At 47.1% G+C, this 14469-nt stretch overlaps 1 protein-coding gene across 1 annotated transcript in view; it reads left to right on the forward strand.

Moving 5' to 3' along the window:
- LOC147110699 (uncharacterized) overlaps window positions 1–11771 on the forward strand; it is a 246681-nt gene extending 234910 nt beyond the window's left edge. The window contains exons 17-20 of the mRNA XM_085999950.1: window positions 9630–9784; window positions 10814–10964; window positions 11145–11276; window positions 11494–11771. Of these exons, the coding sequence (XP_085856076.1) occupies window positions 9630–9784; window positions 10814–10964; window positions 11145–11276; window positions 11494–11771 (716 nt within the window). The remainder of the gene's footprint in view (window positions 1–9629; window positions 9785–10813; window positions 10965–11144; window positions 11277–11493) is intronic.
- The last annotated feature ends 2698 nt before the right edge of the window (window positions 11772–14469 follow it).

Genomic DNA, 14469 nt, shown 5'->3' on the forward strand with positions numbered 1-14469 from the left:
TGTTCTGTTCAAGGACACAGCAGCAAAATGAGACTTTTGATAGCTTTATAACTGATCTGAAACTGAAAGCACAGACATGTAATTTCTCTGAGCTGAAATCATCCATGATTCGTGACCAGATTGTGTTTGGTATTCATGATAAAAAAGTCAGGGAACGTCTGTTGAGAGAAACCGAACTAAATTTGGAAAATGCAGTGAAAATATGCCAAGCCAGCGAGCTAGTTCGAAAGCACGCGAAGACTTTCAGTGAAATCAATAATGATGCGATTGTAATGAGTGATAATGCTGCTGTCGGTGCTGTGTCCTACAAGGGGAAGAAACGTGGGCAGAACAGAAGTGAAAAGCAATCGGAGGATGAAATTTTTAATTGTAAACGCTGTGGTTACAAACACCAGTTAAGACAATGCCCAGCGTTTGGAAAAATGTGCACAAAGTGTAATGGAAAGAATCACTTTTCCAAACAATGCTTTTCAAAAGTACAAACTAAGAAAGGGCAACGAGTTAATGTAATTGAGGACACTGATTTAAGTGAGACATTTTTTGTAGGAATGGTGTCATGTGACAATATCAAAAAGGATACAGAAAATGTGCAGCCCTCAGAAATGGACAATGCTGAACATAAGGTTAATGCAGTAAAAGAGGACAAATGGATGATCCCACTGCAGGTAAATGGAGCATTAGTTACCTTGAAACTAGACACTGGGGCAAAAGCAAACTTAATCAGTATGAGTGACATTAACAATATGAAAGAAAAGCCCAAAATACAGAAAAAGTCAGTACTACTGAAGGACTATAATGGACAGAAAATAGATAGCTTAGGTGTATGCAGACTTAAAGTGACAGTCAAAGACAAAGTGCATCACCTCATGTTTTCTGTTGTGGCTGAAAGACTTCATTCACTACTGGGTGACAAAGCTTGTGAGGACTTAGAACTGGTCAAGAGAGTCTACCGTATAAACTGTGCCATAAGCAGACCAGATGACTTGGTGGATTCTGTAGTGAATAATTTCCAGGATGTGTTCAAAGGATTTGGAGTTCTACCATTCACTTACAAGATCCAGCTAAAGGAGGATGCTCAGCCAGTGGTACATGCTCCACGAAGAGTTCCAGCACCCCTGCATGACCGGCTCAAGAATGAACTGGACAGAATGACCACACTAGGAGTCATCAGGAAAGTCGAAGAGCCAACAGACTGGGTTAACTCCATGGTATGTGTAAAGAAAAAGAACAATGATCTAAGAATATGCATAGATCCAAAGGACTTAAATGCAAACATAAAACGTGAACACTACCAGATTCCCAAGCGAGAAGATATCACCAGTGAAATGTCAGGTGCCAGATGCTTTACAAAGCTCGATGCCTCACAAGGATTTTGGCAACTAAAACTGGATGAAGAGAGCACCAAATACTGTACTTTCAACACACCATTTGGCAGGTATTGTTTCCTCAGAATGCCTTTCGGGATAATATCTGCATCTGAAATCTTTCATAGAGTGATGGAACACATAATTGAAGGTCTGGAAGGAGTTCGGGTCTATGTTGATGACATCATCATCTGGGGCTCCACACTGAAAGAACACAATGAGAGACTGACTAAAGTGCTACAGAGCATACACCGGAATGGACAGAAGCTCAACAAAGCCAAGTGTCACTTTGGCGTCCAGGAAGTCACTTTCCTAGGAGATAATCTATCTGGTAAAGGAATAGAGCCAGATATGGAAAAAGTAAACACCATACTCAAAATGCCCCGACCCACTGACAAAAAAGGAGTGCTACGCATCATGGGGATGATAAACTTCATTGGAAAGTTCATTCCTAACTTGTCAGCCAAGACAGCCTGTCTGCGAGACCTGCTACATAAAACAAATGAGTTCGCATGGACAGAAAGACATGAACAAGAGTGGATAAACCTCAAAACAGTGCTGACAACCACACCTGTACTCACCTTCTTTGACCCAACACAAAGAATCAAAGTGTCAACGGATGCATCAAAAGATGGCCTAGGTGCGGTCTTGCTACAAGCAGAGGGTGAAGATTGGAAGCCTGTTGCCTATGCCTCCAGGTCTATGACTGATACTGAGTGTCGATACACCCAGATTGAAAAGGAATGTCTAGGCTTGGTAGTTGGACTAGAAAAGTTTCATGGCTACATATATGGACTTCCCACCTTCACAGTTGAGACAGACCACAGCCCTTTGGTTGCCATCATAAAAAAAACCTGAATGAGATGTCTCCAAGGATTCAACGACTCATGATGAAGCTGCAAAGATATGACTTTGAACTGATCTACACACCAGGCAAATACATAGTGTTAGCAGATGCACTATCCCGAGCACCCACAATGAGTCATGTGAGCTCTACTGAAGAAGACGTGGATGTTCATGTGAGTATGGTCACTGCTGCGCTGTCCGTGTCAGACACAAAATCAAAGCAAATAGCAGAAGAAACAGTAAAAGATACAGTATTACAAACAGTAATAGAGAACATTCATCATGGTTGGCCAAAAGGTTCCTGTCCAAAATATTTTCACATAAGGTCAGAATTGAGTGTCGCAAGTGGACTATTACTAAAACAGAACAGAATAGTCATTCCACAGGCTCTACGTCAAGACATGCTCAAAAGGATTCATGAGGGACACCTTGGAATTGAAAAATGCAAAAGGAGAGCAAGAGACACTGTGTATTGGCCTGGCATAAATAAGGACATTGAGAACATGATAGGCAAATGTGAGACATGTCAGAAACACCAAAACAAACAAGCAAAGGAACCAATGATAGTAGCTGACATACCAACACCACCATGGAACAGGAAAGCTACAGTTCTTGAGGAAGTAGGACCAAGGTCATACACTGTTAGAACTGAGGAAGGACAGATTCTCAGGAGGAACTGCCGTTCCCTCCTAAAAACACAAGAGACTATTCAAGACCAGATTGATGACAATGCCACAACTGCATCTTGTCATTCACCGCCAGAACAATCTCATGAAGATACATCAGACTTACCCGTGTTGAGAAGATCCACACGTGAAGTAAAAAAGCCTGATAGACTTAATCTTTGAGTACAATGTAAAGCTTTCAAAATGTGTTGACTCTTTTGAAAATGTTTATGTTTATAGAGCACTAACAAAGTGTTACTGATATTATCTTTATTGTTTTCTTGAAAGTTGATTGATATTGATTTTGTTAAACCTCAAAGAAAGGGGGATGTAATGATCAATAACATGTCATTCTATAGTGGACATTAGGTGGAGCCGTAGAGCTGTGTAGAGCTGTATATAGCTGTATGTATATGAGACTACACTACCCAGCTGTATGTATATTAAGACTACATTACCCATGAGGCAATAGGCTACCCACAAGGCAGCAGTCAAGATGGATGCCTCTACAGATACTGTACCTAGTCCACATGTGCTCAATAAAAGTGTCTTGCAAAAGCTAGCTGTGTTCATAATAAGAATGTCTATTTGGCTTCTTTAACGTGGTTAGGGTGGAAGCTGGAGAAGTGGAGCATCCTGAGGTTGTCCGTGGGCTTGCGGTAGAGTGAAGGGCTGAGGTATCCGCCTTTGATGGAGATTCATGTGTCCAAGAATGAAACCGATTCTGAGGAGTAGTCCATGGTGAGTTTGATGGTGGGAGTACCCTTCATCGTCCAGTACTTCCCCGGAGCAGAGAAACTACGCCATGTTCTTCGCAGCCTTCAACATGTCATCGATGACGACGAACACCTCGCTAAGGCCATCCCCACGCCTCCACTACTCGCCTTCAAACAGCCATCTAACCTCAAACAGACCATCGTTCGCAGCAAATTACCCAGCTTTCAGGAGAACAGCGACCACGACACCACACAACCCTGCCACGGCAACCTCTGCAAGACATGCCAGATCATCAACACAGATACCATCATTACATGTGAGGACACCACCCACCAGGTACATGGTACATACTCATGTGACTCGGCCAACGTTGTCTACCTCATACGTTGCAGGAAAGGATGCCCCGGAGCATGGTACATCGGCGAGACCATGCAGACACTGCGACAACGGATGAACGGACACCGCGCAACAATCGCCAGGCAGGAGTGTTCCCTCCCAGTCGGGGAACACTTCAGCAGTCAAGGACATTCAGCCTCCGATCTTCGGGTAAGCATTCTTCAAGGCGGCCTTCGAGACACACGACAACGCAAAATCGTAGAGTAGAAACTGATAGCCAAGTTCCGCACTCATGAGGACAGCCTCAACCGGGATCTTGGGTTCATGTCATGCTACATGTAACCCCACCTGACGTAAGGTCATCCAGACTCGAGTCGTCGTTGGCTGGTTCTCTCTACACAGATGTGGCCGGACCTGCTGTGATTGCCAGCAAAAAAAATGTTTTTTTGTCTGTTTTTTGTTTTTCATACAGACCCCAGCATCTGCAACATTTGACCCCTTGTGACCCCACCTCATTGTTCTTTGATGTAATGTTTTCCTGACTGACCTGTTTGGACACCATTCACACCTTTGATTGCTGTGATTATCTCTCTGCCGAGGTGTGATAAATGGCAGTTAGAAAGATTACCTGTAATCATCTGGCATTATTCTCTGACTATATAAGCTGTGTCTTTATGCATCTCTCCACTTCACCTGACGAAGGAGCAGTGCTCCGAAAGCTTGTGATTTCAAATAAAACTGTTGGACTATAACCTGGTGTTGTGTGACATCTTACATTTTTCTACCCCAGTCCAACACCGGCATCTCCACACCATTCCTATAAAGAGCGACACACTGTACCATTCCTATAAGAGTGTTATACTGTACCATTCCTATAAAGAGCGACACACTGTACCATTCCTATAAAGAGTGTTACACTGTACCATTCGTATAGTGACACATTGTACCATTCCTATAACGAGTGACACACTGTACCATTCCTATAAAGAGTGACACACTGTACCGTTCCTTTAATTCCTATACCTCCCATATCGTTACCTCTGGTGTCCCCCAAGGATCTATCCTTGGCCTCCTCCTATTTCTCATCTACATGTTGCCCCTTGGCGACATCATCTGAAAACACAGCATCAGTTTTCACATGTACACTGTCGACACCCAGCTCTACCTCACTACCACTTCTCTCGACCCCTCCATGTTCTCTAAAATGTCAGACTGCTTGTCCGACATCCAGTTCTGGATGAGCAGAAATTTTCTCCAATCAAATATTGGGAAGACTGAAGCGATTGTTTTCGGTCCCCGCCACAAACTCCGTTCCCTAGCTACTGACTCCATCCCTCTCCCTAACATCTGACTGAGGCTGAACCACACTGTTTTCAGTCTTGGTGTCATATTGGACCCTGAAATGAGCTTCCGGCCACATAGCCGCAGCATACCTAAGACCGCCCATTTCCACTTCCGTAAAATCGCCCCAATCTCCGCCCTTGCCTCAGCTCATCCGCTGCTGAAACCCTCATCTATGCCTTTGTTGCCTCTAGACTTGACTATTCCAACGCACTCCTGGCTGGCCTCCCACATTCTACCCTACGTAAACTTGTGGTGATCCAAAACTTGGCTGCCCATGTCCTAACTCGCACCAAGTCCTGTTAACCCATCACCCCTGTGCTTGCTGACCTACATTGGCTCCCGGTTAAGCAACGCCTCGATTTCAAAATTATCATCCTTGTTTTTAAATCCCTTCATGGCCTCGCCCTTCCCTATCTCTGTAATCTCCTTCAGCCGCCCCCCCCCCCCCCCCCACCCACTCCTCTAATTCTGTCTTCTTGGGCATCCCTGATTATAATCGCTCAACCATTGGTGGCCGTGCCTTCTGTTGCCTAGGCCCTAAGCTCTGGAATTCCCTGCCTAAACCTCCCCGTCTCGCTACCTCTCTTTCTTCCTTTAAGAGGCTCCTTAAAACCTACCTCTTAGACCAAGCTTTTGGTCACCTGCCCTAATTTCTCCTTATGTGGCTCGGTGTCAAATTTTTTGTCTTTTAATACTCCTGTGAAGCACCTTGGGACGTTTTACTATGTTAAAGGCACTATATAAATGCAAGTTGTTGTTGTTATAAAGAGTGGTACACTGTACCATTTCTATAAAGAATGTTACATTGTAATATTCCTATAAAGAATGACACACTGTACCATTCTTATAAAGAGTGACACACTGTACCATTCCTATAAAGAGCGACACACTGTACCATTCCTATAAGGAGTGTTATATTGTACCATTCCAAAAAGATTGACACACTGTACCATTCCTATAAAGAGTGACACACTGTACCATTCCTATAAAGATTGACACACTGTACCATTCCTATAAAGAGTGACACACTGTACCATTCCTATAAGGAGTGTTATATTGTACCATTCCTATAAAGAGTGACACACTGTACCATTCCTATAAACAGTGACACACTGTACCATTCCTATAAAGAGTGACACACTGTACCATTCCTATAAAGAGTGACACACTGTACCATTCCTATAAAGAGTGACACACTGTACCATTCCTATAAGGAGTGTTATATTGTACCATTCCTATAAAGATTGACACACTGTACCAATCCTATAAAGAGTGACACACTGTACCATTCCTATAAAGAGTGACACACTGTACCATTCCTATAAAGAGTGACACACTGTACCATTCCTATAAAGAGTGACACACAGTACCATTCCTATAAGGAGTGTTATATTGTACCATTCCTATAAAGATTGACACACTGTACCATTCCTATAAAGAGTGACACACTGTACCATTCCTATAAAGATTGACACACTGTACCATTCCTATAAAGAGTGACACACTGTACCATTCCTATAAGGAGTGTTATATTGTACCATTCCTATAAAGATTGACACACTGTACCATTCCTATAAAGAGTGACACACTGTACCATTCCTATAAAGAGTGACACACTGTACCATTCCTATAAAGAGTGACACACTGTACCATTCCTATAAGGAGTGTTATATTGTACCGTTCCTATAAAGAGTGACACACTGCACCATTCCTATAAAGAGTGACACACTGTACCATTCCTATAAAGAGTGACACACTGTACCATTCCTATAAAGAGTGACACACTGTACCATTCCTATAAAGAGTGACACACTGTACCATTCCTATAAGGAGTGTTATATTGTACCATTCCTATAAAGAGTGACACACTGTACCATTCCTATAAAGATTGACACACTGTACCATTCCTATAAAGAGTGACACACTGTACCATTCCTATAAAGAGTGACACACTGTACCATTCCTATAAAGAGCGACACACTGTACCATTCCTATAAGGAGTGTTATATTGTACCATTCCTATAAAGATTGACACACTGTACCATTCCTATAAAGATTGACACACTGTACCATTCCTATAAAGAGTGACACACTGTACCATTCCTATAAAGAGTGAAACACTGCACCATTCCTATAAAGAGCGACACACTGTCCCATTCCTATAAGGAGTGTTATATTGTACCATTCCTATAAAGAGTGACACACTGTACCATTCCTATAAGGAGTGTTATATTGTACCATTCCTATAAAGAACGACACACTGTACCATTCCTATAAAGATTGACACACTGTACCATTCCTATAAAGAGCGACACACTGTACCATTCCTATAAGGAGTGTTATATTGTACCATTCCTATAAAGACACTGTACCATTCCTATAAGGAGTGTTATATTGTACCATTCCTATAAAGAGTGACACACTGTACTGTTCCTCTAAAGAGTGACACACAGTACCATTCCTATAAAGAGTAACACACTGTACCATTCCTATAAAGAGTGACACACTGTACCATTCCTATAAAGAGTGACACACTGTACCATTCCTATAAAGAGTGACACACAGTACCATTCCTATAAAGAGTAACACACTGTACCATTCCTATAAAGAGTGACACACTGTACCATTCCTATAAAGAGTGACACACTGTACCATTCCTATAAAGAGTGACATACTGTACCGTTCCTATAAAGAGTGACACACTGTACCGTTCCTATAAAGAGTGACACACTCTACCATTCCTATAAAGAGTGACACACTGTACCATTCCTATAAAGAGTGACACACTGTACCATTCCTATAAAGAGTGACACACTGTACCATTCCTATAAAGAGTGACACACGGTACTATTCCTATAAAGAGCGACACACTCTACCATTCCTATAAAGAGTGACACACTGTACCATTCCTATAAAGAGCGACACACTCTACCATTCCTATAAAGAGTGACACACTGTACCATTCCTATAAAGAGTGACACACTGTACCATTCCTACAAAGAGTGACACACTGTACCATTCCTATAAAGAGTGACACACTGTACCATTCCTACAAAGAGTGACACACTGTACCATTCCTATAAAGAGCGACACACTCTACCATTCCTTTAAAGAGTGACACACTGTACCATTCCTATAAAGAGTGACACACTGTACCATTCCTACAAAGAGTGACACACTGTACCATTCCTATAAAGAGCATTACATTGTACCATTCCTATAAAGAGTGACACACTGTACCATTCCTACAAAGAGTGACACACTGCACCATTCCTATAAAGAGTGACACACTGTACCATTCCTATAAAGAGTGACACACTGTACCATTCCTACAAAGAGTGACACACTGTACCATTCCTATAAAGAGTGACACACTGTACCATTCCTATAAAGAGCGACACACTCTACCATTCCTTTAAAGAGTGACACACTGTACCATTCCTATAAAGAGTGACACACTGTACCATTCCTACAAAGAGTGACACACTACCATTCCTATAAAGAGCATTACATTGTACCATTCCTACAAAGAGTGACACACTGTACCATTCCTATAAAGAGTGACACACTGTACCATTCCTATAAAGAGCGACACACTCTGCCATTCCTATAAAGAGTGACACACTGTACCATTCCTATAAAGAGTGACACACTGTACCATTCCTACAAAGAGTGACACACTGTACCATTCCTATAAAGAGCATTACATTGTACCATTCCTATAAAGAGTGACGCACTGTACCATTCCTATAAAGAGTGACACACTGTACCATTCCTATAAAGAGTGACACACTGTACCATTCCTATAAAGAGTGACACACTGCACCATTCCTACAAAGAGTGACACACTGTACCATTCCTATAAAGAGCATTACATTGTACCATTCCTATAAAGAGTGACACACTGTAGCATTCCAGTTGGCCCATTAAATCTGCGCCGCTGTTTTTCAACAGATGAGCCACATTGTCTAATCCCAGTTGCTTCCTCACTCCCAGACCCTTTAATATTCCTCTTTTTCAAGCATTAGCAGCGAGAGCCACTCCAGGCCCTAGAGGAGCCGTCAGAAATAGTCCCAATGACTGTGACTCTCAATGTTCAAAGGTAGCAGCATGAGATGACCTCCAGCGACCCAGTGCCCACCAGCTTAATCCCGCTGCCCTGCTGGTGAAGAACAGGCAGTCCCTAGCTGAGGACATGCAGTGATGGGAAATGGATGCTTTCAAGCTTAGTGTGTCTGCTGCTTTGTGCCCTTCAGCACTCTGTCAATAACACGCAGATTACAGGCTCCACCATAAAAAATTGTCACTTTATATTTTGAAAGAAACACTGAATTTCTCACTTTTGCTTGTATCCCAGCTGACATATTTCTACTGGTGTCTCCTGCTGTGCCTCCGAGTTGCTATGGAGACGTAATATCTGTGTGTACCAAGCGAGGATTCAGTCTGCAGGGTATGCAACGCCTTCGGTTGTCTCCAAAGAGAGCTGGAAGCCTTGGGATTGCAAGTAAGCAGGTACGGCACACTGGGAGGTCAGGGGTCACAGTAAAAGGGTATGGCAGACTAGGAGAAGGTCAGGTGTCACAATAAGAGGGTATGGAAGAAATTGTTCAAGAGAGAGAGATGGTAGAGTTGAGGCACAGATCAGCCATGATCTAATAGAATAACGTAATAGGCTTGAGAGACTGAATGGTCTCCTCCTGTTCCTGTGCATGAGTTAATCAAGGAGAGCCAGCATGGATTTGTCAAGGCAAGTCATGGTTGACAAATTTAACAAAGTTTGGGTAGATAAAGGCAATGTTGTGGATCTGATGTAAATTTCCTTTAAGAAGGCATTTTTCTCACACAAGCCTGGTTACAAAAATTCAGGCATATGATATGAGGAAATGTAGAAGCATGGATTAAAGGAAACAAAGAATTAGGGTAAATGAGTGTTTCTCGGTGTGGAGAAGATTAGAAGGTTCAGTGCTGGGTCCACTATTGTTCTCGGTATACACAGATGATTTGTGCTTGGGAATGGGGAGCACAATATTGAAAAGTAGGTTTGGCACATAGTGAGGAGGAAAGTAACAGACTGCATGGAAACATAGACAGGTTAGCAGTATAGGCAGAGGGTTATTGCAGTATGGAATGCGTTGCCACAGGGAGTGGTTGAAGCAGAGACCATGGCATCTTTTAAGGGAAAAATTGACATATTTAAACAGTTCCGATTTCACATGTAAAAGAGACTATGCGATGGGACCTCACCATTATAAAGGACCATGAGATTTGACCTCATCATTATAAAGGGCCATGAGATGGGACCTCACCACTATATAGCATTGTGGGATAGGACCTCACAGGTAAAAGGGACCTTGGGATAGCAACTGGCCATGAGTGCAGGACAAAGGTGCATGAGTAGTGTTGGGGAGTATGAGATGCAGCGTATCTGGTGAGAATGTATTTAACGGCTTGTGGACTGCTGGACAGTGAACAGTTGAATAACTTGCAACCCATTATTTATTGGGAGATGCAGTTCTCAGGAAATTTCCATTGCCGTTGCAGATCCCAGTGTTTTGTCGAACAGGCTGCTCTGGAGCCCTAACCCCTCGCGACTCTGTTGGCGGCCCTCCCACTGCTGAGCTGCTCTGTCCCTGCTTTTTGCTGCTTATAAGGAAAGAAAATGCGAGCCACCACGTTGTCAGCTTACTGAAAGGTACAGCAATTGGAATATTTCACTAGTATGGAGCTGTTGGTTGAGTTTTTGCAGCAACATTAGGTCCTAACCGAGCTACAAGTTCCTCTGCAGTCACTGGTCTGCATTAATTATTACAGCTGTTTACACACTGCATTTCATGTCGCACTGTACTCACTTTGTGCTTCTGTCCTGCTATAGGGTTAGCAAATGAGCTGGCAGAACAGGGGTTAATCGGAGGTGTGCGGAGCAGGCTTCCCCCCGATATTGAATTTGAGATTGGATTGTGTTTTCACGTGGCTCCCTACACTGAGCAAACATTGCAGGGCTTAGGTAAGGTCTGAAAAATTCTGGCCAGTATCAGAGATCCTAGAGTCCAGTGGCTCGAGCTTCTTTCAGATCAGTTTGAAGTTGCATTGCCCATTGTTTCTCATGGGGCCTTCATTTCACGCCAGAACTGTAACCAGTGTAATTAGAAGAGAAAACCATCAGTAAGTAATTTTCTGTGCTGTGCAGCGAGGTGATGGAATTGCTTTCTGCCTGTGTGTAGGAGGAGTTCTCAGTACTGTACCCCATTCTGGCAGTCTGACTCTGGATGTGCTGTATAAACACAGCTTTGTGTCTAACCCTGAACTGGAGCAAGTTGTTGTTCTCACACTAACTGGACGCAGGGCCATGAAGAATGCTGGGAGCTGTCTACGGGACCTTCTACACCCAGCATCAAACAAATCACGCAACCCATCAGGTGAGGCCGCTAGCTACGTTTTTGCATTTATTTTAGCACTTTTAATGCAAAGAATTCCCCAAATGCTTTACAGAAAGACGTAAGGAAAACAGACACTGCGCCAAGAATGGAGTGAGTGGGAGAGTTGACCAAAGACTAGCTCAGAGAGATGGGCTTTGAGGTTTTTAAAGGAGGAGAGTATGGCGGAGAGGTCTAAGGGGGGATCCGCAGAGAGCATGGCTTGAGGGTGGGGGTGCTAGACACTCTGCTAGCAGTGCAGGGGTGAGGGGGCTGGACACTCTGCTAGCAGTGGGGGGAGGGGGACTGGACACTCTGCGAGTGGGGGGAGGGGGACTGGACACTCTGCTAGTGGGGGGAGGGGGACTGGACACTCTGCTAGTGGGGGGAGGGGGAGTGGACACTGCTAGTGGGGGAGGGGACTGGACACTCTGCTAGTGGGGGGAGGGGGACTGGACACTCTGCTAGTGGGGGAGGGGGACTGGACACTCTGCTAGTGGGGGGAGGGGGACGGGACACTCTGCTAGTGGGGGAGGGGGACTGAACACTCTGCTAGTGGGGGAGGGGGACTGGACACTCTGCTAGTGGGGGAGGGGGACTGAACACTCTGCTAGTGGGGGAGGGGGACTGGACACTCTGCTAGTGGGGGGAGGGGGACTGGACACTCTGCTAGTGGGGGGAGGGGGACTGGACAGTCTGCTAGTGGGGGGAGGTGGACTGGACACTCTGCTAGTGGGGGGAGGGGGACTGGACACTTTGCTAGTGGGGGAGGGGGACTGGACACTCTGCTAGTGGGGGAGGGGGACTGGACACTCTGCTAGTGGGGGAGGGGGACTGGACACTCTGCTAGTGGGGGGAGGGGGACTGGACACTCTGCTAGTGGGGGAGGGGGACTGGACACTCTGCTAGTGGGGGGAGGGGGACTGGACACTCTGCTAGTGGGGGGAGGGGGACTGGACACTCTGCTGGGGGGGAGGGGGACTGGACACTCTGCTAGTGGAGGGAGGGGGAGTGGACACTCTGCTCGTGGGGGAGGGGGACTGGACACTCTGCAAGTGGGGGGAGGGGGACTGGACACTCTGCTAGTGGGGGAGGGGGACTGGACACTCTGCTAGTGGGGGGAGGGGGACTGGACACTCTGCTCGTGGGGGGAGGGGGTCTGGACACTCTGCTAGTGGGGGGAGGGGGACTGGACACTCTGCTAGTGGGGGAGGGGGTCTGGACACTTTGCTAGTAGGGGGAGGGGGACTGGACACTCTGCTAGTGGGGGGAGGGGGACTGGACACTCTGCTAGTGGGGGAGGGGGACTGGACACTCTGCTAATGGGGGGAGGGGGAATTGAACACTCTGCTAGTGGGGGGAGGGGGACTGGACATGCTGCAAGTGGGGGAGGGGGACTGGAGACTCTGCCAGTGGGGGAGGGGGACTGGACATTCTGCTAGTGGGGGGAGGGGGACTGGACACTCTGCTAGTGGGGGAGGGGGACTGGACACTCTGCTAGTGGGGGGAGGGGGACTGGACACTCTGCTAGTGGGGGGAGGGGGACTGGACACTCTGCTAGTGGGGGGGGAGTGGACACTCTGCTAGTGGGGGGGAGGGGGACTGGACACTCTGCTAGTGGGGGAGGGGGACTGGACACTCTGCTCGTGGGGGGAGGGGGACTGGACACTCTGCTAGTGGGGGGAGGGGGAGTGGACACTTTGCTAGTGGGGGGAGGTGGACTGGACACTCTGCTAGTGGGGGGAGGGGGACTGGACACTCTGCTAGTGGGGGGAGGGGGACTGGACACTCTGCTAGTGGGGGGAGGGGGACTGGACGCTCTGCTACTGGGGGAGGGGGACTGGACACTCTGGTAGTGGGGGAGGGTGACTGGAAACTCTGCTAGTGGGGGGAGGGGGACTGGACACTCTGCTAGTGGGGGAGGGGGACTGGACACTCTGCTAGTGGGGGAGGGGGACTGGACACTCTGCCAGTGGGGGAGGGGGACTGGACACTCTGCCAGTGGGGGGAGGGTGACTGGACACTCTGCTAGTGGGGGGAGGGGGACTGGACACTCTGCTAGTGGGGGGAGGGGGACTGGACACTCTGCTAGTGGGGGAGGGGGACTGGACACTCTGCTAGAGGGGGGAGGGGGACTGGATACTCTGCTAGTGGGGGGAGGGGGACTGGACACACTGCTAGTGGGGGAGGGGGGCTGGACACTCTGCTAGTGGGGGAGGGGGGACTGGACACTCTGCTAGTGGGGGGAGGGGGACTGGACACTCTGCTAGTGGGGGAGGGGGGCTGGACACTCTGCTAGTGGGGGGAGGGGGACTGGACACTCTGCTAGTGGGGGGAGGGGGACTGGACACTCTGCTAGTGGGGGAGGGGGAGCGGACACTCTGCTAGTGGGGGGGGGAGTGGACACTCTGCTAGTGGGGGGAGGGGGACTGGACACTCTGCTAGTGGGGGAGGGGGACTGGACAGTCTGCGAGTGGGGGGAGGGGGACTGGACACTCTGCTAGTGGGGGAGGGGGAGTGGACACTCTGCTTGTGGGGGGAGAGGGAGTGGACACTCTGTTAGTGGGGGGAGAGGGAGTGGACACTCTGCTAGTGGGGGAGGGGGACTGGACACTCTGCCAGTGGGGGGAGGGGGACTGGACACTCTGCGAGTGGGGGGAGGGGGACTGGACACTCTGCTAGTGGGGGGAGGGGGACTGGACACTCTGCTAGTGGGGGGAGGGGGACTGGACACTCTGCTACTGGGGGAGGGGGACTGGACACACTGCTAGTGGGGGAGGGGGA

The sequence above is a fragment of the Somniosus microcephalus genome, chromosome 11 (genome assembly GCF_052327205.1).
Source record: "Somniosus microcephalus isolate GS21.2 chromosome 11, FLI_Smic_1.0, whole genome shotgun sequence".
Lineage (NCBI taxonomy): Eukaryota > Metazoa > Chordata > Chondrichthyes > Squaliformes > Somniosidae > Somniosus > Somniosus microcephalus.